The sequence below is a fragment of the Carcharhinus amblyrhynchos genome, unplaced genomic scaffold (genome assembly GCF_965287045.1).
Source record: "Carcharhinus amblyrhynchos unplaced genomic scaffold, sCarAmb.v2.hapA scaffold_54, whole genome shotgun sequence".
Taxonomy (NCBI): Eukaryota; Metazoa; Chordata; class Chondrichthyes; order Carcharhiniformes; family Carcharhinidae; genus Carcharhinus; species Carcharhinus amblyrhynchos.
Window position 1 is genome coordinate 1,584,768 of NW_027649795.1, and position 24,896 is coordinate 1,609,663.

The following is a 24,896-nucleotide window of genomic DNA, read 5'->3' on the forward strand; positions in this document are numbered from 1 at the left end:
GTTTTAAAGGATTGTCCCTTTAGCCTGAGGTTGTGCGCTCTGGTTCTAGTTTTTCCTACTAGTGGAAACGTCTTCTCCATGTCCACTCTATCCAGGCCTTGTAGTATCCTCTAACTTTCAATAACATCCTCCTCATCCTTCTGAACTCCAACAAGTACAGACTCAGAGTCCTCCACCGTTCCTCATATGACAAACTCTTCATTCCAGGGATCATTCTTGTGAACCTCCTCTGGACCCAGCACATCTTTCCTTAGATATGGGGCCCAAAGCTGCTCACAGTACTCCAAATGGAGTCTGACCACAGCCTTATACAGCCTCAGCAATACATCCCTGGTTTTGTATCGTAGCCCTCTCGTAATGAATGCTAACATTGCATTTGCGTTCTTAACTATCAAGTCAACCTGCGAGTTAACCTTAAGAAAATCCTGAACTAGGACTCTCAAGTACCTTTCGCCCTTCCCATTTCTTAATCCTCTCCCCATTTAGAAAATTGTCTGTGCTTCTATTATGCGAGACTCAAGGCAGAAATTCAACCACAATAACAACTGCTATTTATACTGCACCTCTGAAATAATAAGATGCCCCAAGGCATTTCGTAGAAGTGTTCTCAAACAGAATTTGACACCAAGCCACATAAGGAAGATACTAGCACAGCTGGCCAAAAGCTCAGTCAAAGAGGTCATTTTTAAGGAGCGTTTTAGAAGAGGAGGGAGAATTAGAGAGGGATAAAACTTTATGGAGTGAATTCCAGAGCATCAGGGGTCCAGGCAGCTGAAGGCACAGATACAAATGATTAAAATTAGAGACGCTCAAGAGGCCGGAATTGGAGGAGCGCAGGAATCGCTGTAACAGACAAGGGTCGGAACTTTCACGTCTTTCACCCCAGCAGCGTGGGGTGTGTTGAGTGGGGAATCTTGTTGAGAACGGCGGGTCCAGGAGAGCCCCCATGGCAAATGGCCTCTGTGAAACACGTGGCAGTTTGCGTGGAAAATCCCACCCAGGATACAAAATGCTTGCTCAAGCTCACTGCCACTTCCTTGCTCCCCATCAGTAATTGTTGAGATTACTAATCAGTAATTTTCACCATGCTCTGAGTGAAACCCTTCGTCCTGAATTCATTAAATTAGTAGCTGCTGGAAATAAATTTGAGACGCTGCAAACAGATTCACAACTTTAGGTTTGCCTTTTGTTGCAGAAGCAACTATTACATCAATGGGGCTTTTCTGCCTCGCCGTATTTTAGATACCTCTAAAGAGTGAGTTCTTAATTCCTCACCACCCATGCCAACACTGTAGTTAAAAAAGCCCCACCAATGCCTCCACTTTCTCAGGAGGCTGAGGAAATTTGGCATGTCTGCTATGACTCTCACCAACTTTTACAGAATATAGAATCTCTTAGTGCAGAAGGAGGCCATTTGGCCCATCAAGTCTGCACTGACCACAATCCCACCCAGGCCCTAGCCCCATAACCCCACATATTTACCCTGCTAATGCCCTGACACCAGGGTCAATTTATCATGGCCAGTCAACCTAACCTGCAGATCTTTGGACTGTGGGAGGAAACCGGAGCAGCTGGAGGAAACCCACGGAGATATGGGGAGAATATGCAAACTCCACACAGACAGTGACCCAAGGCCAGAATTAAACCCGGGTCCCTTGACGCTGTGAGGCAGCATTGCTAACCACCATGCTGCCATGCCAATACACCATAGAAAGCATTCTTTCTGGTTGTATCACAGCTTGGTATGGGCTCCTGCTCTGCCCAAGGCTGCAAAGAATTACAAAAGGTTGTGAACGTAGCCCAATCCATCACACAAACCAACCTCCCAGCCACTGACTCCGTCTACACCTCCCGCTGCCTTGGGAAAAGCAGTCAGCATAATTAAGGACCCCACGCACCCCGGACATTCTCTCTTCCACCTTTCTCCATCAGGAAAAAGATACAAAAGTCCGAGGTCACATACTGACTGACTCAAGAACAGCTTCTCCCCTGCAGCCAACAGACTTTTGAATGGACCTACCTCACATTAAGTTGATCTTTCTCTGCACCCTAGCTATGACCAGAGGGGCAGCACAGTAGGTTATAGCACTGCTGCTTCACAGCGCCAAAGACCCAGGTTCGATTCCTGGCTTGGGTCACTGTCTGTGTGGAGTTTGCACATTTTCCCCATCTGCAGGGATTTCCTCCGGGTGCTCCAGTTTCCTCCCACAGTCCAAAAAATGTGCTGGTTAGGTGCTAAATTCTCCCTCAGTGGACCTGAACAGGCCAGAGTGTAGCAACTAGGAGATTTTCACAGTAACTTCATTGCAGTGTTAATGTAAGCCTTATTTGTGACTAATAAACTTTATTTTGCTTTACTTTAGCATATTCTGCACCCTCTCCTTTCTTTCTCCCCTATGTACTCTATGAATGGTAAGCTTTGTCTATATAGCTAGCAAGAAACAATACTTTTCACTGTATACTAATACAAATGCCAATAATAAATCAAATCAAAATCTACCTCACATTAAGCTGATCTTTCTCTACACCCTAGCTATGACTGTAACACTACATTCTGCACTCTCTCCTTTCCTTCTCTATGAACAGTATGCTCTGTCTGTATAGCGCACAAGAAACAATACTTTTCACAGTATCCCAATACACATGACGATAATAAATAAAATCAAATCACCTCAAAGGTACTTGCACAAGCCCTGATATTCTATTTTAAACCATACCCACGCTGTTGAACGAAAACCTTTCTTTAATATTTTGTTGTAGCTCTTGGAGCTACACAGTGCATCCAAAGGACATTTTTCATAACTTCTGGAGGTTACAAACCCTCAGCACATTAGTGCTTATTGCTTAAGCATCAGGAGAATAAACAACAGTTAAATAATGCAAATGTTTTATATTAAACTCACTCCATAAAAGGAAGCTCGTGTGTTTGTAAGCTCTCTTGTTAATTCTTCCCTGTGCACTTCTTTACAAAGCTTATCAACCATGGTAAATAGTTCAACGCATCTCTCTGACGGTTCCGAACTAATTCTCTGATACAAACAGCCCTGTATTTAAATATTTAAGCAATGGATATGGGTTTGAATAACTAAAGTTTATGGAATAAGTCTGTGGAGGCAGAAGCCCCTTCACCAAAACCCCTTTATTTACAAATTCTAACAGCAGTACACAGAGTGCTAGCAGTTAACAGTCCGTCTCTGGAGGGGGGTGTCAGAGGAACTGACACGCCAGGTTAAGTACAAGGTAAAGACTCCTTGATTGGCTCATCAATTGGCTCCTTAGTCGGGGAGTTCACATTCCAATACCTCAATGGCCCGATTGAAATCATTACAGTTTATTATTGGGTTTACATTAGAATCATAGAAAGCCTACAGAGAAGGAGGCCATTCAGCCCATTGAGTCTGTACCAATAACAACCGACACAAACCCTATTGCTGTAGCCCTCATCTACCCTAGCTAATCCCCCAACACTTGGGTAAATTTAGCAAGGCCAATCAACCTAACCCGCTCATCTTTGGAGTAACTCTGCAATTAACTTACTGTGAAAATCCCCTGGTTGTCAGAGTCCGGCACCTGTTCGGATACACTGAGGGAGAATTCAGTACGGCTGGTACACCCTAACCAGCACGTCCTTCGGACTGAGGGAGGAAACCCACTCAGACACGGGAGGGAGAATGTGCAGGCTCTGTACTGGCAGTGACCCAAGGCCGGAAATTGAACCTGGGTCCCTGGCGCAATGAGGCAGCAGTGGTAACCCACTGTGCTGCCAGAGGGAGTTGCTAACCATCCACAAGTAAATTAAACAGTCACCCAACAGTTAATATTCGGGTTACGTGACTTGACTGACCCTTCTCTCTTAGAAATGTTTTGAAATAAATCTTTGCCACAGTTTTGGCAGGTTAGACGAGTGACATCATCTTGAACATAGCTAACTTTGCCAAACCCATTTAATATGTCTGGATTAAAACAAATGATGCATTTCGAGTGGAAAGAAAATAACTTGTGTTTATATAGGAACATTTGCAGCATCAGTACTTCAAGTTCAACTTCTGTTAAAACAAGCGCACAATTCTCTCACCCGTGGCCCAGTTTGTTCAGCACCCTCCATGTTTAAGTGCTCCCAGTTCTGACTCCGTTCCAATCCAACAAAGAACTAGTTATTAAGGACAGTTTCTTCCCTGCTGCCATCAGACATTTTGATTTGATTTGATTTGTTATTGTCACATGCATTCGGATAAGTGTATTGTTTCTTGCGCGCAATATAGACAAATAGACAAAGCATAGCGTTCATAGAGAAGGAAAGGAGAGAGTGCAAAATGTAGTGTTATAATCATAGCTAGGGTGTAAAGAAAGATTAACTTAATGTATTTATTATTGTCACATGCATTGGGATACAGTGAAAAGTATTGTTTCTTGCGCGCTTTGCAGACAAAGCATGCCATTCATAGAGAAGGAAAGGAGAGGGTGCAGAATGTAGTGTTACAGTCATGGCTAGGGTGTAGAGAAAGATCAACTTAATGCAGGGTGGGTCCATTCAAAATTTGAATGGACCTACCTCACATTAAGTTGAGCCTTCTCTACACCCTAACCATGATTGTAACACCACATTCTGCACCATTTCCTTCTCTCTGTACGGTATGAATCACAGGATCTGTACAGTGAAGGAGGAGTCCATTTGGCCCATCGAGTCTGCGCCCACAACAATCACACCCAGGCCCTACCCTGTGAGCCCTCATATTTATTCTGCCAGTCTCCCTGACACTAAGGGAAAAGTTAGCATGGCCAGTTCACCTAACCTGCACATCTTTCAGACTGTGGAAGGAAACTGGAGCACCCAGAGGAAACTCACACAGACACAGGGGAGAACATGTAAACTCCACAAAGACAAGGACCCGAGGCCAGAATTGAAAAGTTTAAAGTTTATTTATTCATCACAGGTAGGCTTACGTTAACATAGCAATAAAGTTACTGTGAAAATCCCCTGGTCGCCACACTCCAGCACCTGTCTGGGTACACTGAGGGAGAACTTAGCACCTAACGAGCACATCTTTCAGACTGTGGGAGGAAACCGGAGCACACGGAGGAAACCCATGCAGACACAGGAAGAACATGCAAACTCCACACAGCTGGGAATTGAACCCAGGTCCTTGGTGCTTTGAGGCAGCAGTGCTAACCACTGTGCCACCACACCACCCTAAATTTCCTTCTCTACGTACGTACAGTATGCTTTGCCTGCATAGCGCGCAAGAAACAATTTTTCACCATATACTAATACATGTGACACTAATAAATCAAATCAAAATTTAGTAAAGGCATTGTTGACCTGGCTAAGAAGAGAACCCTGGAGTGCAGTAGAGTTGACTCAATTTTTCTATCCTCAGGGACACTGGGCAGGAAATTCCCATCCAAGGTCAACAGATGTTTCCATTGTCTGCCCCTGGTCCGCCCCGATTCTGTGGCGGGCGAATTCTGGTGAATATCTTGGCCCCTCTTCTGCCCTAAGTGCGGAAAATCTGGCTGAAGTTCTGGGACGGATTGCCCGTGGAAATCACTCTATGGGGAGGGGCATTGGGTGGGGGAGGCTCACAACTTAACCACTCCACAGTACAACCTCGATACGCCGTGCGGCTAGGTGATTTGTTTTGCAGTAGTAACAGGGGAGAAAGGCACAAACTACCCCCAGGAGAAAGCAGAGAGCTCTGGTGCTGTCACGGAACAACAGAGAAACAGACGGCAATTGTCTCTAACTCGGATTAGGCAAGTCGTTACAAGATGACAGAGATTTAATGCCTGCAGGATTTGTAGCATATGAAAGGCAGAACAGACCGTATCCTTTCAGGAGGCACATGGATGTGCTCACGGACATAATGCAGTTCCTCTGTCACTTTCATATCCCCAGAAAACCTGTTTGTCATTAACTGCCCCAATTTCTAACGGTGAACATATTGAGGTTCCATTCTGCTCTTACTGTTCACATTTATTCCAAGTGATTTGTGGTCTGCATCAGCAGGACCACTTGCTTTCAGAAGATGCACTAACTTGTATGGAATGCCGGTGTAGTGTAATATTGTACTAACTTGCCTCATCACTATTGTAGCGGGCTGCCAACAGCCCTTAAGCCACGTAAGAGCATGTTTAGAATTTTAACAGAAAAGGTCGGCACATCGCTTACGATGAATTGTCCCCTGAGCATGGGTTCATCATCTACGATGTAGCCACCGTCAGCGGCCACAGAGTCACCTGTTGTTATACCCTGAGGGGGGTGCAGGAATCCACGCAAACCTGACTTGCGTAAGGATGATTAAACAGTGCCAGAAACCAGGGGCGTTTATATAATCCTCCGACTGAACTGGAACCGCTCCAAAGCGCGCAGTCCCCACCACGGTTTGTAACCATGAAGGCTTCTGCTGTGATCTGGGCAAAAGCAGAACAAAGGGAACCGCGCTGAACAGCTGCCTCCAGCGTAAATGCAAGGCAGTTCTGGCTCCAAACCGCACGTCCTGGAATGCATCGCACAGTGAAGCGTATAATTATATTGTTCTGGGATGTATTTCGGGGGCAAAAGACGTAAAATAACGTATTTTGGCTTTTTTCTTTACACACTGAGAGAGGGAGAAAATAATTTGGTGGGTGTAAGCTTTGATCAAATTCAATGCCACAATAAACAGTGTAAGTGAAGATTAAGCTACCAACTAAATCCCCAGATAAAGTACTGAATAATCTTTCACATGCACGTTCAATTAAATCTTCCTTCTGAAATTGCAGTGTGATTTGTTTGTACATAAAGCTCATCAGAGCTGGAACTGGAAAGGATTATTGTATCACAGCAGTCCAAAATTTGAGAGAGGCAACGGATGGCCTAGTGGTATTATGGCTAGACTATCAATTCAGAAACTCAGCCAATTTTCTGGGGGGACCCAGGTTCGAATCCCGCCATGGTGGAATTTGAATTTAATAGACTGGGACTTTTTTCTCTGGAGCGTAGGAGGCTGAAGGGTGATGTGACAGACGTCTATAAAATAATGAGGGGCCCAGATCAGCTGGATAGTCAATATCTTTTTCCAAAGGTAGGGGAGTCTAAAACTAGAGGGCATAGGTTTAAGATGAGAAGGGAGTGATACATAAGGGTCCAGAGGGGCAATTTTTTTATGCAGAGTGGTGAGTGTTTGGAACAAGCTGCCAGAGGTAATAGTGGAGGCGGGTATAATTTTGTCTTTTAAAAAGCATTCAGAAAATTACACGGGTAAGACAGTACAGAGCCATATTGGCCAAATGCGTGCAATTGGGATTAGCATAGAGCTTTAAAAAAAAAGGGCGGCATGGACAAGTTGGGCCAAAGGGCCTGTTTCCATGCTGCAAACCTCTATGACTCTAATAAAAAAAATCTGGAATTAAGAATCTACTGATGACCATGAAACCATTGTTGGAAAAACTCATCTGGTTCACTAATGTCCTTTAGGGAAGGAAATCAGCCATCCTTACCCGGTCTGGCCTACAGTAATGTGGGTGACTCTGAAATATCCCCTGAAACGGATGGCAGTTAGGGATGAGCAATAAATGCTGACCTAGGCAGCAACATCCACATCCAGTAAAACAGATGGCCCAGTGGTATTATCACTAGAGTATTAATCCAAAAATTTAGACAGTGTTCCGGGAGACCCGGTTTCGAATCCCACCACAGCAGGTGGTGGAATTTCAATTTAATTTTTAAGATATCTGGAATTAAGAATCTACTGATGACGTGAAACCATTGTCAGAAAAACCCATCTGGTTCACTAATGTCCTTTTAGGGAAGGAGATCTGCCATCCTTATCTGGTCTGGCCCACATGTAACTCCACAGTCACAGTAATGCGGCTCTCAACTGCCCTCTGGGCAAGGGCAACTAGGGATGGGCAATAAATGCTGGCCCAGCCAGTGACACCCATGTCCCATGAATGAATAAAAAAAATTGTCCCTTAATATCAGGGAGATTAGCAGGATAAATACGGGGAAAGGGAGGTTTACAGGTTTAGGTTTATTTCTTAGAGTGTAGTGGTATTTTAATCCTTTGTCAACTACCAACCTTCGTGGTCTCACCACCGCTGAACCTTGCAGGTAGAATTCCCACATCTCCTTTGTTACCAAGACGCCTCCAAGAAGCCTGTTTGCCTCTCTCCTGAAAAAAAACTTTCCTCAACAACCTCAATTCCAAATAAAATCCCAAGACCTAACATTTCCGGGAGGGTCCTCCAGCGCGACTCTTAACGCTCAGGCAGAAGGGTGGTGCAGTGATCAGCACTGCTGCCTCACAGCGCCAAGGAGCCAGCTTTCAATTCCCAGCTTGGGTCACTGAATGTGCGAGTTCTGCATGGGTTTCCTCCAGGTGCTCCAATTTCCTCCCATAGTCCAAAGATGTGCAGGTTAGGTGGATTGGCCATGCTAAATTGCCCCTTAGTGTCCAAAGATGTGCAGGTTAGGTGGATTGGCCATGTTAAATTGCCCCTTAGTGTCAGGGGATTAGCAGGGTAAATATGGGAGGGTTACAGGGGTAGGACCTGGGTTGGATTGTTGTCAATGCAAGCTCGATGGACCGAATTGTAGGGATTCAGTGATTAAGATGAATAAGTTTAGGATAAATACATCCGATTAGGGGAGACAGCCTGTGTAAGACGCTCTGCTGGCAAGTCAGTGCAGATTCAGTGGGTCAAATGGCCTCTTCTGCATTGTGGGGATTCTACGTATTGCTTTGACGAAGGGTCATCTGGACTCGAAACGTCAGCTCTTTTCTCTCCTTACAGATGCTGCCAGGTCTGCTGAGATTTTCCAGCCTTTTGTCTTTTGACTTCACTTCCAGCATCCACAGTAATTTGCTTTTATTCCATGTATTCTTATTTGCTGGCTGTGTGTTGAGGGGGGGTAGTGAAAAAAATTGCAGAATTCCGTACATACCATTTTTATTAAAATAACTGGTTAGAAATGACAAGAGGTTAGATTTCCAACTGAAATTGGATCTGGTCAGATCCCATTTGGAGTACTGTGAGCAGTACTCCATCTGGCCCTCCATTTGGGGTCAGACCCCATTTGGAATAGTGTGAACAGTTTTGGGCCCCATATCTAAGGAAGGATGTGCCTGGCCTTGGGAAGAGGAGGTTCACAAGAATGATCCATGGAATGAAGAGCTTGTCTTATGAGGAACAGTTGAGGACTCTGGGTTTGTACTCATTGGAGTTTAGAAGGATGAGGGGGAATCTTATTGAAACTTACAGGATACTGCGAGGCCTGGAGAGAATGGACGTGAAGAGGATGTTTCCACTAGTAGGAAAAACTAGAAGCAGAGGGCACAACCTCAGGCTAAAGTAACAATCCTTTAAAATAGAGACGAGGAGGAATTTCTTCAGCTACAGAGTGGTGAACCTGTGGAACTCTTTGCCGCAGAAGGTTGCAGAGGTCAGGTCATTGAGTGTCTTTAAGACAGAGATAGACAGGTTCTTGATTGATAAGGGGATCAGGAGTTATGGGGAAACGGCAGGAAAATGTGGATGAGAAAAATATCAGCCATGATTGAATGGTGGAGCAGACTCGATGGGCCAACTGGCCTAATTCTGCTCCTATGCCTTATGGTCTTACATGTGGCAACACAGTAGCACAGTGTTTAACAGTGCTGCTTCTCTGCGCCAGTGTCCCGGGTTCAATTCCCAGCTTGGGTCACTGTATGGAGTTTGCACGCTCTCCCCTGTATCTGCATGGGTTTCCTCCCACAGTCTGAAAGATGTGCTGGTTAGTGGCATTGACCTGAATAGGTGCCAGAATATGGCGACTAGGGGAATTTCACAGTAACTTCATTGCAGCGTTAATGTAAGCCTTACTTGTGACTAATAAATAAACTTTACTTATAAATGACTAAGGAAAGACGAAGGAAGACTTAGGAAATTTGGCAGGTCAGCTACGACTCTCATCAACTTTTATAGACGCACCATAGAAAGCACTCTCTCTGGTTGGACCAGAGCTTGGTATGGACTCCTGCTCTGCCCAAGACTGCAAAAATTATAAAAGGTCATGAATGTAGCCCAATCCATCACACAAACCAGCCTCCCACCCACTGACTCTGTCTACACTTCCCGCTGCCTCGGGAAAGCAGCCAGCATAATTAAGGACCCCACGCACCCCGGACATTCTCTCTTCCACCTTCTTCCTTCAGGAAAAAGTTACAAAAGTCTGAGGTCACGTGCCAACCGACTCAAGAACAGCTTCTTCCCTGCTGCCATCCAAATTTTGAATGAACCTATCTTACACTAAGTTGATCTTTCTCTATACTCCAGCTATGACTGTAACACTACATTCTGCACCCTCTCCTTTCCTTCTCTATGAATGGTATGCTTTGTCTGTACGGTGCGGAAGAAACAATACTTTTCACTGTACATGTGACAATAATAAATCTAATCAAATCAAATCAAAATGGAAACACCAAGAACCTTGATTCACCGGAAAGATTAAGTAAAGACAAAAGTCATTGCATACACCAGTGCTTTTTTTTGAAAAAAAAAGAGGCGAAGCTGGTGTGTGGGAACAAAGATCTCCAACAGCTGTAAGGTCAGAGAGCTCAAGATAAATCTTGACCTTGTCAAGCAGCTTTAAGATAGGGAGGGAGGATCAGAGCAAAATGCTACATAATTTAACCTACCATAAAGACCATGTTGGTCTGAAACTCTTGCAATAAAAATGCATTAGCTACGGTCCCCTTTTAAGATTTGAGGACTGGTGTAACATACACCACTCCGTGGAGCCATCCTTTAAGTCTCAAAAATGTGCTGGAACAGACATCCCCGCTCAGGGGACTAATTTGGAGAAGTAGCGGACCTTGACGACACAAGAGCAAATTCAATGCTCTGCACAAAACAAAAGAGGGAAAATTGCTAGTTCTGCGGCTCAGTCAGGGACTGAAACAGACGGGTAGGTCAATGTCTTGCGGACCTTCATCTTAAGGAACCTGGCCTCGTGCCCAAGGGTTTGGCACGTTTCAGACGCTGAGCTGCCCAAGAGCCGGGATGTCAACATGCCAACCGAGCATTGCCAGCTGGCTTCAGTGCGCAGGCAGCGAGACGCAGCTCGAGCCACAGTGCAACCTTTCAAGCTGTCTTCGTCAGCAGGTCCTCCGCGGCAGCCTTCAGGGCTGCTGTCAAATTCTGCACTGCTCTCTCTCTCTCTCTCCCTCTGCGGAATCCAGAACCCGATATCAGAGAAACAGCTCACAATCTGTGGACAGCAGGGTTGGCACAGTGGTAGGTGCTGCTGCCTCATGGCACCAGGGACCTGGCTTCGATTCCAGGCTTGGGTGACTGCCTGTGTGGAATCATAGAAGGAGACCATTCAGCCCATCACATCTGCACTGACAAAATAAGGGGGAGTAGATTTAGGACTGAGTTGAGGACAAACTTCTTCACCCAAAGGGTTGTGAATCTGTGGAATTCCCCGCCCAGTTGAGGCTACCTCATTGAATGTTTTTAAGGCAAGGATAGATAGATTTTTGAACAGTAAAGGAATTAAGGGTTATGGTGAGCGGGCGGGTAAGTGGAGCTGAGTCCAGGAAAAGATCAGCCATGATCTTATTGAATGGCGGAGCAGGCTCGAGGAGCCAGATGGCCGACTCCTGCTCCTAGTTCCTATGTTCTTATGTTTTTATGACAATAATCCCACCCTAGGCCCTGTACACCTAATTCCACATATATATCCCACTAATCCCTCTAAACTAGGCATCCCAAGACATTAAGGGGCAATTTAGTGCAGCCAATGTACTTAACCTGTATATCTTTGGGCTGTGGGAAGAAACCGGAGCACCTGGAGGAAACCCAAGCAGACCAGGGGAGAAAATGCAGACTCCACATGGACAGTGACTCAAGCTGGGTATCGCAACTGGGTCCCTGGAGCTGTGAGGCAGCAGTGCTTACTACTGTGCCACTTTGCACATTGTCTGTGTGGGTTTCCTCTGGGTGCTCCTGTTTCCTCCCACAGTCAAAAATGTGCAGGTTAGGTGGATTGACCATGCTAAATTGCCCCTTGGTGTCCAAAGATGTGCAGGTTAGGTGTATTGGCCATGCTAAATTGCCCCTTAGTGTTCTGGAATGTGTAAGTTAGGTGGATTGGCCATGCTAAATTCCCCCATTAATGTCCAAAGATGTGCAGGTTAGGTGGATTGGCCAGGCTAAATTACCCCTTAGTGTCCAAAGGTGTGTCAGTTGGGTGGATTGGCCTTGCTAAATTGTCCCTTAGTGTCCAAAGATGTGCGGGTTAGGTGGATTGTCCATGCTAAATTGGCCCTCAGTATCAGGGGGACTTGCTAGGGTAAATGCATGTGGTTATGGGGATAGGGCCTGGGTGGGATTGTGGTGGGTGTCAACTCGATGGGCCAAATGGCCTTTTTCTGAACCGTAGGGATTCTATGATTCCATAGCCCAAGCAGCAAGCTGTAAATCTACAACTTAATCACAGGATTCCAATGAAATTTTACAAACCACATGTCCATTAATCACTCCTAAACAATCCCACCCCAATTCTACAAGGCCTAAATTATAACACGAGTATTCAGGAGGAAACAGTAAATTCTTTCCCCTTGGCACCAACAGGTGTTGTGTGTAATTTATCCTAATCCTGACCCAGACCATGCAAATCGATCAGGTCAGCAACCCCCCCCACCCCCCAACCATGCACAGGCTGCTCTGGAATGGGGTCAAACTCAGGCACGGAGCCGTAGAGACCGTTTGATGTACCTGGGCTTTCAACTGAGCTGGGAAGCAGGAAAACAGGGCACTGGGGTTTCTTTTTAACAATTTTGCCAGGAATCAGTCTCATCCAGCTTTACAAACTGGGTCCTCGACTGGAAAACAGAAGCTCACATTTGGGTGGACTTGTGTCTTGCACTCAAAGGAGTACAGAGTGTGAAAGCAGCATTCAAACCAGGGTGAAGGATGTCCCTGCTCATTTCCCCCCCCAGCCCCCCCCGAAGGAGTTTCTTTGTTTGACTCCAGAATTTCCTCCGGTGGATGTAGCTGTTACTAGGGGCATAACTATAAGGTTCATGGTGGGAGACATAGGAGGGATGTCCAAGGTAGGTTCTTCACTCAGAGAGTGGCTGGGTTGTGGACTGGACTGCCTGCTGTGATAGTGGAGTCGGACACTTTAGGAACTTTCAAACGGTTATTGGATAGGCACATGGAGCACACCAGAATGATAGGGAGTGGGATAGTTTGACCTTGGGTTCAGACAACATCGAGGGCGAAAGGGCCTGTACTGTATTGTATTGTTTTATGTTCTAATACCGTGTGTCAGTATGGGACGATAAAAGCTCTCCCTTGGCCTGTGCCACTTATATAAAGTAAAGTTTATTTATTAGTGTCACAAGTAAGGCTTACATTAACACTGCAATGAAGTTACTGCGAAAATCCTCTAGTCGCCACACTCTGGCGCCTATTCAGATACACTGAGGGAGAATTTAGCATCTAACCAGTCTTTCAGACTGGCATAGGGAGTGGGACAGCTTTAACAAAAAGCAAATTGGACTAGGAAAGTTTGGAGTGACGGACAGATTCGCTGAGTGGCAATGAGGAGTCCCCGTGTTACTAATAAATCGAATCAAACTTTTGGACACTAAGTGGCGATTTAGCACAGCCAATCCATCTAACCAGCACATATTTGGAGTGTGGGAGGAACACAGTAAAAAGTCTGACAACACCAGGTTTTAATCCAACCGATTTATTTGATAGTAAACGCTTCTATCAAATAAATCGGTTGGATTAGAACCTGGTGTTGTCAGACTTTTTACTGTGTTTACGCCAGTCCAACGCCGGCATACCCACATCGTGTGGGAGGAAACCAGAGCACCTGGAAGAAACCCATGCAGACACAGGGAGAACATACAAAGTCCCCAGACAGTGACCCAAACCAGGCATCAAACTCGCTCCCTGGCACTGTGAGGCATCAGTGCTAACCACTGTGACGGTGGCACAGCGGTTAACACTACTGCCTCACCACACCAGAGATCTGGGTTCAATTCCAGCCTTGGCTGGCTGTGCAGGGTTTGCACGTTCTCCCCGTGTCTGCGTGGGTTTCCTCCGGGTGCTCTGGTTTCCTCCCACACTCCAAGGATGTGCAGATTAAGTGGCTTGACCGTATTAAATTGCCCCTTAGTGTCCAAAGGTATGCGGGTTAGGTGGATTGGTCATGCTAAATTGCCCCTTTGTTTTCCAAAGATGTGTGATTTAGGTGGATTGACCATGGTAAATTGCCCTTTAGTGTCCCAACACGTGCGGGTTAGGTGGATCGGCCATGCTAAATTGCCCCTTTATGTCCAAAGTTTTGAGTTGATTTGATTTATTATCACATGTGTTATATAGTGAAAAGTAAGCATACCGTTCATAGATAAGGAAACGAGAGAGTGCAGAATATAGTGTTACAGTCACAGCTAGGGTGTAGAGAAAGATCAACTTAATGCAAGGTAGGTCTATTCAAAAGTCTGACAGCAACAGGGAAGAAGCTGATCTTGAGTCGGTTGGTACATGACCTCAGACTTTTGTAACTTTTTCCCGACGGAAGAAAGTGGAAGAGAGAATGTCCGGGGTGTGTGGGGTCCTTGATTATGCTGTTTGCTTTTTTGAGGCAGTGGGGAGTGTGGACAGAGTCAATAGATAGGAGATGTGCAGGCAGATGTGCAGATTAGGTGGACTGGCCATGCCAAATTGTCCCTTAGTATCTGAAGATGTGCAGGTTAGGGAGATTAGCCATAATAAATGTGTGGGGTTACAGGGTTGGGGGAAAGGACCTCAGTAAGATCCTCTGTCAGTGAGAGTCAATGCAGGAGGGATTCTGTGACACATCCATTCAGGGTAACTGGGGATGGGACAATGAATGCAGCTTTGACACCAACCGTGGAACTGATACACTTCAGACCAGCCATGATCTTATCGAATGGCGGGGCAGGTTCGAAGGGCTAGATGGCCTACTCCTGCTCCTATTTCTTATGTTCTAATTTCATCAAAACCTTCAGTGCAGAAGGAGGCCACTCGGCCCATCATGTCTGCATCGACAATAATCTCACCCAGGCCCTATTCCGGTAATCCCACATAGCCTGCTAATCCCCTAACGCCTAAGGGTCAATTTAACTTAGCCAATCAACCTAATTTGCACATCTTTGGAATGTAGGAGGAAACCCATGCAAACATGGGGAGAATGTGCACACTCCACACAGACCATCAGCCAAGTCCGGAATTGAACCCGGGTTCCATGGTGTTGTGAGGCAGCACTGCTAACCCACTGTGCCACCATGCCATCCATTTCAAAGCCAAATAAAAATCCAAAGAGATGGCAAATTGGTTCACTTAATTTGTGAATACATGTCAAGGAGAGTTAGGTTAGTGGCAAAGCAGCACTGACAAAAACTGCTCAGGATGAAGCCAAGAACAATCCTTCAGTCAGAGAATGAATGACGTTCGATACACAATGACTGCAGGCTTCTGGTTCAGGTCTTGTAGAAGCTGTGTACAACATTATACATTCTGAAACATTCACCTCTCCTCTAATCGACCTTCTGATTTCCTGCACAGTCGCTTGAGCCCTGAACTCTAGAATTCCCTCCCTTAACCTCTTCACCCCTCCTTCCTCCTTGAAGATCTTTTAATCAAGTTTTCACCTGATCTGGTATCCTACATGGGTCATCACCAACAATCAAAGTCCCCAGTGAGAAGAAAACAGAGACAATAGGAGGCTCGAGTCAAAATGTTTCGATAATGTAGACGTGTGCCAGGAACATAAGAACTCGGAGCAGGTGCAGACCACCTGGCCCCTCGAGCCTGCTCTGCCATTCAATAAGACCATGGCTGATCATTTCGTGGACTCAGCTCCACTAACCCGCCAGCTCACCATAACCCTTAATTCCTTTACTGTTCAAAAAGCTATCCATCCTTGCCTTAAAAATATTCACTGAGGTAGCCTGAACTGCTTCACTGGGCAGGGAATTCTACAGATTCACAACCCTTTGTGTGAAGAAGTTCCTCCTCAACTCAGTCCTATATCTGTTACCCTTTATTTTGAGGCCATGCCCCCGAGTTCTAGTTTCACCCACCAGTGGAAACAACTTCCCTGCTTTTATCTTATCTATTCTCTTCATAATCTTATATGTTTCTATAAGATCTCCCCTCATTCTTCTGAATTTCAATGAGTATAGCCTCAGTCTAATCAGTCTCTCGTCATAGGGCAACCCTCTTAATTTCAGAATCAACCTAGTGAATCTCCTCTGCAACCCCTCCAGTGTCAGTATATCCTTTCTCAAGTAAGGAGACCAAAACTGTACACAGTACTCCAGGTGTGGCCTCACCAGCACCTTATACTGCTGCAATATAATCTTGCTGTTTTTAAACTCCATCCCTCTAGTAATGAAGGACAAAATTCCATTTGCCTTCTTAATTATGAAGGACAAATTTCCATTTGTCTTCTTAATGATCTGCTGCACCTGCAAACCAACTCCTTGTGATTCCTGCACAAGGACACCCAGGTCCCTCTGCACAGCAGCATGCTGCAATTTTTTTACCATTTAAATAATAGTCCATTTTGCTGTTAGATTGAGTGATCCAGGCTACTGCTCAAGGGCCATGGGTTCAAATCCCATGGAACTTAAATTCAATGAATAGATCTAGAATCAAAATCTAGTCTCTTAAATGCTGACCATAAGACTATCATTGATTGTTGTAACTGCACTGTAGTCCTTTTTTGATTTGATTTATTATTGTCACATATATTAACATATAATGAAAAGTAGTGTTTCTTGTGCGCTATACAGACATATCGTTTATAGGGAAGGAAAGGAGAGGGTGCAGAATGTAGTGTTACAGTCATAGCTAGGGCATAGAGAAAGATCAGCTTAATGTCAGGTAGGTCCATTCAAAAGTCTGACAGCAGCAGGGAAGAAGCTGTTCTTGAGTCGGTTGGTATGTGGCCTCAGACTTTTGTATCTTTTTCCCGATGGAAGAAGGTGGAAGGGAGAATGTCCGGGGTGCATGGGGTCCTTAATTACGCTGGCTACTTTTCCCGAGGCAGCCGGAAGTGTAGACAAAGTCAATGGATGGGAGGCCGGTTTGTGTGATGGATTGGGCTACATTCATGACCTTTTGTAGTTCCTTGCAGTCTTGGGCAGAGCAGGAGCCCAGACCAAGCTATGATACAACCAGAAAGAATGCTTTCTATGGTGCATCTGTAAAAGTTGGTGAGAGTCGTAGCTGATGTGCCAAATTTCCTTCAAAAGTAGAGGCGTTGGTGGGCTTTCTTTAATGTAGTGTGGACATGGGGTGGGCAGTGTGCAGGACAGGTTGTTGGTGATCTGGACATCTAAAAACCTGAAGCTTTCGGCCCTTTCTACTTCGTCCCCATTGATGTACAGGACCGTTGATGTGTGAGGAGAGACTGAGTAGACTGGAACTTGGAAGCTTTGGAGGGAGTGCAAAGAAGGTTCACCGGGATGCTGTAGTTGACTCTTAACTGCCTCTCTGAAATGGTCGAGCAAGCCACTCAATTCGAGGGCAATTAGCAATAGGCGACCTTGCTCACATCTCCATGGAAGAATAAAGACAATAATGTGTCTGCTTCCCTGGTTCCTCTGTGTGGTAGAGATAGCAGGTTTGAAAGGTGCTGTGGAAGGAGCCTTGGTGAGTTGCTGCGGTGCATCTTGAAGATGGCACACACAGCTGCTACTGGTTCTGATGGTAAAAGTGAGGGTGATGGATGAGGTGTTAATCAAATTGGCTGCTTTGTCCTTGATATTGTAATTTCTTTAGTTAGGCTGCATTGCGTGCAGCTCTGGTCACTACACTACCAAAGAACAAAGAACAGTACAATACAGGAACAGGCTCTTCGGCCCTCCAAGCCTGCTCTGATCACAATGGTTGCCTAAACTAAAACCGTGTGCACTTAAAGAGTCCGTATCCTTCTGTTCCCATCCTATTCATGTATTCATCTAGTTGTCCCTTAAATGCCCTATCATACCTGCTCCCACCACCTCCCCAGACAGCGCGTTCTAGACACTCACCTTCCTCTGTGTAAAAAACCTGCCTCGTACATCTCCGCTAAACTTTTCCCCCACGCACCTTAAACCTATGTCCCCTAGTACATGACTTTTCTACCCTAGGAATGAGAATCTGACTATCCGCTCTGTCCATGCCACTCACAATCTTGTAAACCTCAATCAGATCATCCCTCAACCTCCGTCATTCCAGTGAGAACAAACAAGTTTCTCCAACCTCTCCTCATAGCTAATATCCTCCAGACCAGGCAACATCTGTACCCTCTTCAAAACATCACATCACATTCAGAAGGACGTGGAAGCTATGGAGAGAGTGCAAAGAAGGTTCACCAGGATGTTACCTGGTCTCGAGGGTGTTGACTATGAGGAGAGGTTGGATAAACTAGGATTGCTTTCATTGGAAAGACGGAGGCAGAGGACGACCTGATAGAAGTCTACAAAATTATGAAACGCATAGCAAGGGTGGATAGTTAGAGGCTTTTTCCCAGGGTGGAAGAGTCGACTACAAGAGGGCACAGGTTTAAGGTGGAAGTGGTACATTTAAGGGAAATGTGCAGGGAAATTTCTTCATGCAGAGAGTGGTGGGTGTCTGGAATGTATTAGCAGTGGGGGTGGTGGAAGCAGGCATTCAAGGTGTATGTTGATAGATACATGAATGGGAGGGAAATAGAGGGATAGACCATATTTCGGTGCAGGCTTGGTGGGTTGAAGGGCCTGTTCCTGTGCTGTATTATTCTTTGTTCTGTGTTGTCCAAGCACCCCATCATATGCACTGTTCATGGACTACAGAGGGAAGAAGGAAAAGGATTTAAAACCATAAGATGCAGGGGTAGAATTAGGCCACTTGGTACATTGAGTCTGCTCCACCGTTCAATCGTGGCCGATATTTTTCTCATTCCCATCCTCTTGCCTTGTACCCGTAACCCCTGATCCCCTTATTAATCAAGAACCTAACTATCTCTGTCTTAAAGACACTCAATGACCCGGCCTCCACAGCCTTCTGCGGCAAGGAGTTCCACAGATTCACCACTTCTCTGGCTGAAGAAATTCCTCCTCATCTCTGTTTTAAAGGATTGTCCCTTTAGCCTGAGGTTGTGCCCTCTGGTTCTAGTTTTTCCTACTAGTGGAAACATCCTCTCTACATCCACTCTATCCAGGCCTTGCAGTATCTTGTAAGTTTCAATAAGAATCCACACCCCCCATCCTTCTAAACTCCAACAAGTACAGACCCAGAGTCCTCAACCGTTCCTCATGCGACAAGCTCTTCATTCCAGGTGTAACAATATCTTCAAAACCTTCCTATTTTCTCCAGATGATCAGACACCGAGTAGGACTCAGAAATCCTAATATGCTTCAGCATTTTTCTAATTGTATATCAAATTTTATAGTGTTCAGTTACTGCCAGCTAGAATTAAGTTTTATCATTACACTTTCCAGCATGGTAGATTTTAGATGTGAATGCAGGGAATATATCATTTTTAATGTCACTTTTACAGCATTTTTATGTTGCTACTCGAGTTCCAGAGGAGTAATACGTTACCGATGTGGCTCCTTCTGGTTTACACATCCTCTTGTCAGCCAACATTCAACAGCAAATCCCATGACAGTTCAAACTAATCAAGGGGAAAATATGGGTCTCCATCATCACCACAATAGGATCAAGTGTCAGATCAAGCCCAAGGTGGGGTGCAATGCCACATCTTGTCAGGTTGGATCTTGCTTGTCTCTCTCGTGGAGGCCTTGAATTGGATTTGATATAAATTGGGGTGGCATGGTGAGTTAGCACTGCTGCCTCACAGCACCGGTGTCCTGGGTTCGATTCCGGCATTGGGTCACTGTCTGTGTGGAGTCTGTACATTTCACCCACCCCGAGTGTCGATGTCCTGCGGTTTATAGTTCATACGCTCTTAAGATATAGTAGCAGAATTAGGCCATTCGGCCCATCGATTCTGCTCCGCCATTCGATCATGGCTGATATGCTCCTCATCCCCATTTTTCTACCTTCTCCCCATAACCCTTCAACCCATTCCCAATTAAAAATCTATCCAACTCCTCCTTAAATTTACTCACTGTTCCAGCACCCACCGCACTTTGGGGGAGCAAATTCCACAAATTCACACAACCCTTTGGAAGAAGTAGTTTCTCCTCTAACTCTGTTTTAAATTTGCTGCCCATTTTTCTAACAGTATGACCTCTCATCTTAGAATGCTCACAAGAGGAAGCATCCACTCCACACTGCCTCCCACACTCCAAAGATGTGCAGGTTAGACGGACTGGCATGCTAAGTTGACCCTTACTATCCAAAGATATGCAGGTTAGGTGGATTGGCCATGGTAAATTGCCCCTTAGTATCCAAAGATGTGCAGGTTAGGCGGATTGGCCATGTTAAATTGTCCCCTAGGGTCCAAAGATGTGCAGGTTAGACAGATTGACTGTGCTAAATTGCCCCTGTTGAACCAGCAAGGGTGAATACATTGGGTTATGGGAGGAGGTCTGGATGGGATTGTGGCAGTACAGACTGGCATGGGGAGGGGTGGCCAGTAAACATATTATCTCACATATATCTTGTGCTTCCTATTCCCCCAACAGATCAGAATAAGTGGATGAGAAGATAAACTGCAAGTAATTTTCCCTCCAAAGGCTGTTCCAAGTAATGGATATCAGAAAAGGTTTGTGCCTCTGGGTTATCCTACCGGCACTTTTGATGCCGTTTGTGGCAGCTACTTGCCCTAACATGTGTCGGTGCGACAATGGGTTTGTCTACTGCAACGACCGAGACTTGACATCCATTCCTGCCAAAATTCCAGAAGATTCTACGACCCTCTTCCTTCAGAACAACCAGATTAACAATGCTGGGATCCCCAACCAATTGAAGTATCTGCTGAATATTAAAGTGATCTACCTGTATGAGAACGCTTTGGACGAGTTCCCCATCAACCTCCCCCGGTCCCTGAGAGAGCTGCATCTCCAGGACAACAATATTCGGGCCATTACGCACGACGCACTCTCACGGCTTCCCCTGCTGGAGAAGCTGCACCTGGATGATAACTCTGTGTCGACGGTCAGCATCGAGGAGAACGCCTTCGCCGACAGTAAGCACCTCAAACTGCTCTTCTTGTCCCGGAACCACCTGAGCAGCATCCCCACTGGCCTCCCCAAAACTCTGGAGGAATTGAGGCTGGACGATAACCGGATCGCCACCATCCCACACTATGCTTTCAAAGGCTTGCTCAGCCTTCGGCGCCTGGTACTGGACGGCAATCTTTTAGCTAATCAAAGGATAGCGGACGAGACTTTCAGCCGGCTACAGAACTTGACCGAGCTCTCACTGGTCAGAAACTCTCTTGTTTTCCCTCCCCTGAATCTGCCTGCGTCAAACCTACAAAAGCTGTACCTGCAGGATAACCTCATCAGCTACGTCCCAGCCAACGCCTTCTCCAAGATGAGGCAGCTACAGCGGCTGGACATCTCCAACAACAACCTAACCACTCTCCCCAGGGGGGTCTTTGACGACCTGGCCAACTTGAGTCAGCTGCTCCTGCGCAACAACCCCTGGTATTGCGGCTGCAAAATGATGTGGCTCAGGGACTGGTTACAAACCACCGCCTTTCATGTCAACGTGCGGGGGCTGATGTGCCAAGGGCCCGATAAAGTTCGAGGGATGGCAGTCAAAGACATCAGAACGGAAATGGACGAGTGCTACGAGATAAACGCGCACGGCGGTAACACCGCGGTGAAGACAACGGCGGCGGTTCGCATGGCTACTGCCACTCAAGGATCGCAATTCACACACAAACCCAGGCCACCCCATCTGAAGCCACCGGATTCAGCTGTGGATTATCCTTTGTCGAGAGGTCCAGGGACAAAACCCATAATCATTAATGTGATGCCTCTAACCGCGGACAGCATCCGCATCACGTGGAGGGCAACACTCCCGGTCACGTCCTTCAGGCTCAGTTGGCTGAGGCTCGACCACAATCCATCAGTGGGCTCCATCACCGAAACCTTGGTGCAAGGAGACAAGACCGAGTACCTTCTCACCGCCCTGGAGCCCAAGTCAACCTACATCATCTGCATGGTCACGATGGAGGCCAGCAACTTCTACGTAAGGGATGAGACGCCAGTGTGTGCTAAGGCAGAGACCGCAGACCTGTACAGCCCCACCACAACGCTGAACAGAGAGCAGGAGGAATCGGACCAAGTGAGCCTCCCCTTAGCTGGTATCATTGGAGGCGCGACAGCCTTGGTGTTCATTGTCGTAATCCTTGCTGCTGTATGCTGCTACGTCAACAACAGTAGAAATGTCTTTTCGCACGACCAGGTGTACAACAGGGGCTGCAGGAAAAAGGACGATTATGCCGAGGCGGGGACAAAGAAAGATAATTCCATTCTAGAAATCAGAGGGAGTGGCTTTCAGATGATCCCCCTCAACAACCAACAGCGACCAAAGGAGGAGTATGTCATTCACACCATATTTCCGACCAATGGGACAAGTCTTTACAAGAACACTCATAGTACAGGCCTCAGCAGTAACCGGGGTTACAGAGACGGTGGGATACCAGATGCGGAATATTCTTACACGTGATTGCAGTGATGCATCCAGATCATCACTGCTGCACTCCCAAACAAAAGATATTAAAAAAACAAACACAAAAAAAAGTTAGGAATAAAACACACAAAGTCCAGCAGAAAATGCCTGGCACATATTTTGTACATTTGTCACATAATTTATATTTAATATGCTTAAATGATTAAAAAAAAGCAGCTGGACATTTAGAAAGAAAACACAGCTACCTAATTGTGTACAAGCCAGTTTTACTTTTCGCTTTTTGAGTTAGAAGTGGGATAAAGGATGAACAACCTCTTTTGGATGCACAGTCCTAAGGCAATGTAAAGGCAGAATGCCGCACAGGTAGACATCTTGGAGGAGAATTCACAAGCAATGACTTCCTTCAGCCACCCATCCCATCTTGAGATAAATATATAGTCAAGCAAAAGGCTCAGCACACACACACAGACAAACTCACGCTCACTCACTCTCTCTCACACACACACAGACACACACAGACTCACGCTCACGCACTCTCACATAGACACACACTCACACACTCTCACACACACATACATAAACACACACACTCACTCTCTCATGTATTCACATTCACATGCTCACTCACACACATACACGCACACATGCACATGCATACATATACACACTCTCTCCTGCACACACATGCACACGCGCAAACACATGCTCACTCACATACACACTCACATTCTCTCACGCACGCGCACACACACAAATACTCACGCTCACATTCTCTCATACTCGCTTTCATGCACACGCATGCACACACACACACATTCACATTCTCTCTCACACACACACTCATACTCTCTCTCATGCACACACACTCGCACTCTCTCTCACGTACACACACACTCATACTCTCTCTCATGCACACACACTCATACACTCTCTCATGCACACACACTCATACACTCTCTCATGCATACACACTCATACTCTCTCTCATGCACACACACTCATACTCTCTCTCATGCACACACACTCATACTCTCTCTCATGCCCATGCACACGCATCTGTTCCCTTGTGCAGGACTTAAGGCTTTACCCCCTTTCAGAACCATTTGTTGATGTTTTGTTTATTTTTTTATTCTTCTATGATATTTTTAAAAATGGAAAAAATAGTTTTAAATATTTAGTTGTTTTACTGTGTTGATTTAGGACTTTATCTTAACTGGAAGAAGAGATGGACTTTCATAGTTATTTTTAAAGGCAACTTTACTGAAGGTGTTTTTTTTTAAACCGAGTTAGACTTTTGCCTCTAGTTAAAAACAATGTGTATCTAAACCACAAATTTCATGTCATTATATGTCAGGCCAAACTGGATGTCTTGTAGTTATCTGGCCAGTGATTGGAATCCTCAACTTAACCCTCTGAGGACCACAAATTTGATTTGAACAACACTGTGAACCTGGGTCATTCTGTGCTTTCAAATTTTCCCAATTACAGGAACCATTAGAAAACCTGTATGTTGTTGCATTTGATTTAGACAAGATTGGGCTAAAACTACGTTGCTTATGGGTGGGACGCTTGTCTGCCTATCGTACAGTGCGCAGTTCGACAACAAGCAAAAGAAAAATGCAGGATATTTGTTCTGAAGAGAACAGCACAATTTTGAAAGTGTCTGAGGAAAAAGAAAATCCAGCACTCAAAAGTGTTAACCAGTAATGAAATATTCTGCCCTAATAAGAATTGTGACAAGGGCAACCCCGGAATGGGATGGGCGCCAGAAGGATGCACATTCGATGGAAAGTTTCTCTCATGTTGCTAAGCGTACGCAACTGTGTCAGTAATCTGCTGACTTAAGTTCTTAATTTAAGAGTCCCATGTTCTTCAACCTAAGTAAGAAGTCTCACAACACCAGGTTAAGGTCAAATAGGTTTATTTGGTAGCAAAAGCCACTAGCTTTCAGAGCGCTGCTCCTTCATCAGGTAAGGTTACCTGATAAGGTTACCTGATGAAGGTAAGGTTACCTGACAAAGGAGCAGCACTCCAAAAGCTAGTGGCTTTTGCTACCAAATAAATCTATTGGACTTTAACCTGGTGTTGTGAGACTTTTTACTGTGTTTACCTCTGTCCAACGCCGACATCTCCATATTACTTCAACCTGAGGTCAGTCTTTCAGACAAGATGAGAGGGTGCAAAGTTGAAACTGGAGATCATCCACTCAGGGGACGTTTTCATTCATTGGTGGGACATGGGCATCACTGGCTCGGCCAGCATTTATTGCCCATCCCTAGTTGCCCTTGGAGGGCACTGAGAGTCATAAG

General features: G+C 45.6%; 2 protein-coding genes across 3 annotated transcripts in view; one reads left to right on the forward strand and one right to left on the reverse strand.

Annotated features, from left to right (window-relative positions):
- Nucleotides 1-24,346, forward strand: part of LOC145337635 (leucine-rich repeat transmembrane protein FLRT1-like) — a 167,531-nt gene extending 143,185 nt beyond the window's left edge. For both annotated transcript variants that reach the window (XM_080182442.1, XM_080182441.1), the window contains one exon: nt 20,628-24,346. In XM_080182442.1, coding sequence (XP_080038568.1) covers nt 20,692-22,623 — 1,932 coding nt within the window. In that variant the 5' untranslated portion in view covers nt 20,628-20,691 and the 3' untranslated portion in view covers nt 22,624-24,346. The remainder of the gene's footprint in view (nt 1-20,627) is intronic.
- LOC145337639 (ADP-ribose glycohydrolase MACROD1-like) overlaps nt 1-24,896 on the reverse strand; it is a 792,171-nt gene that overhangs the window by 671,519 nt on the left and 95,756 nt on the right. The window lies entirely within an intron of this gene.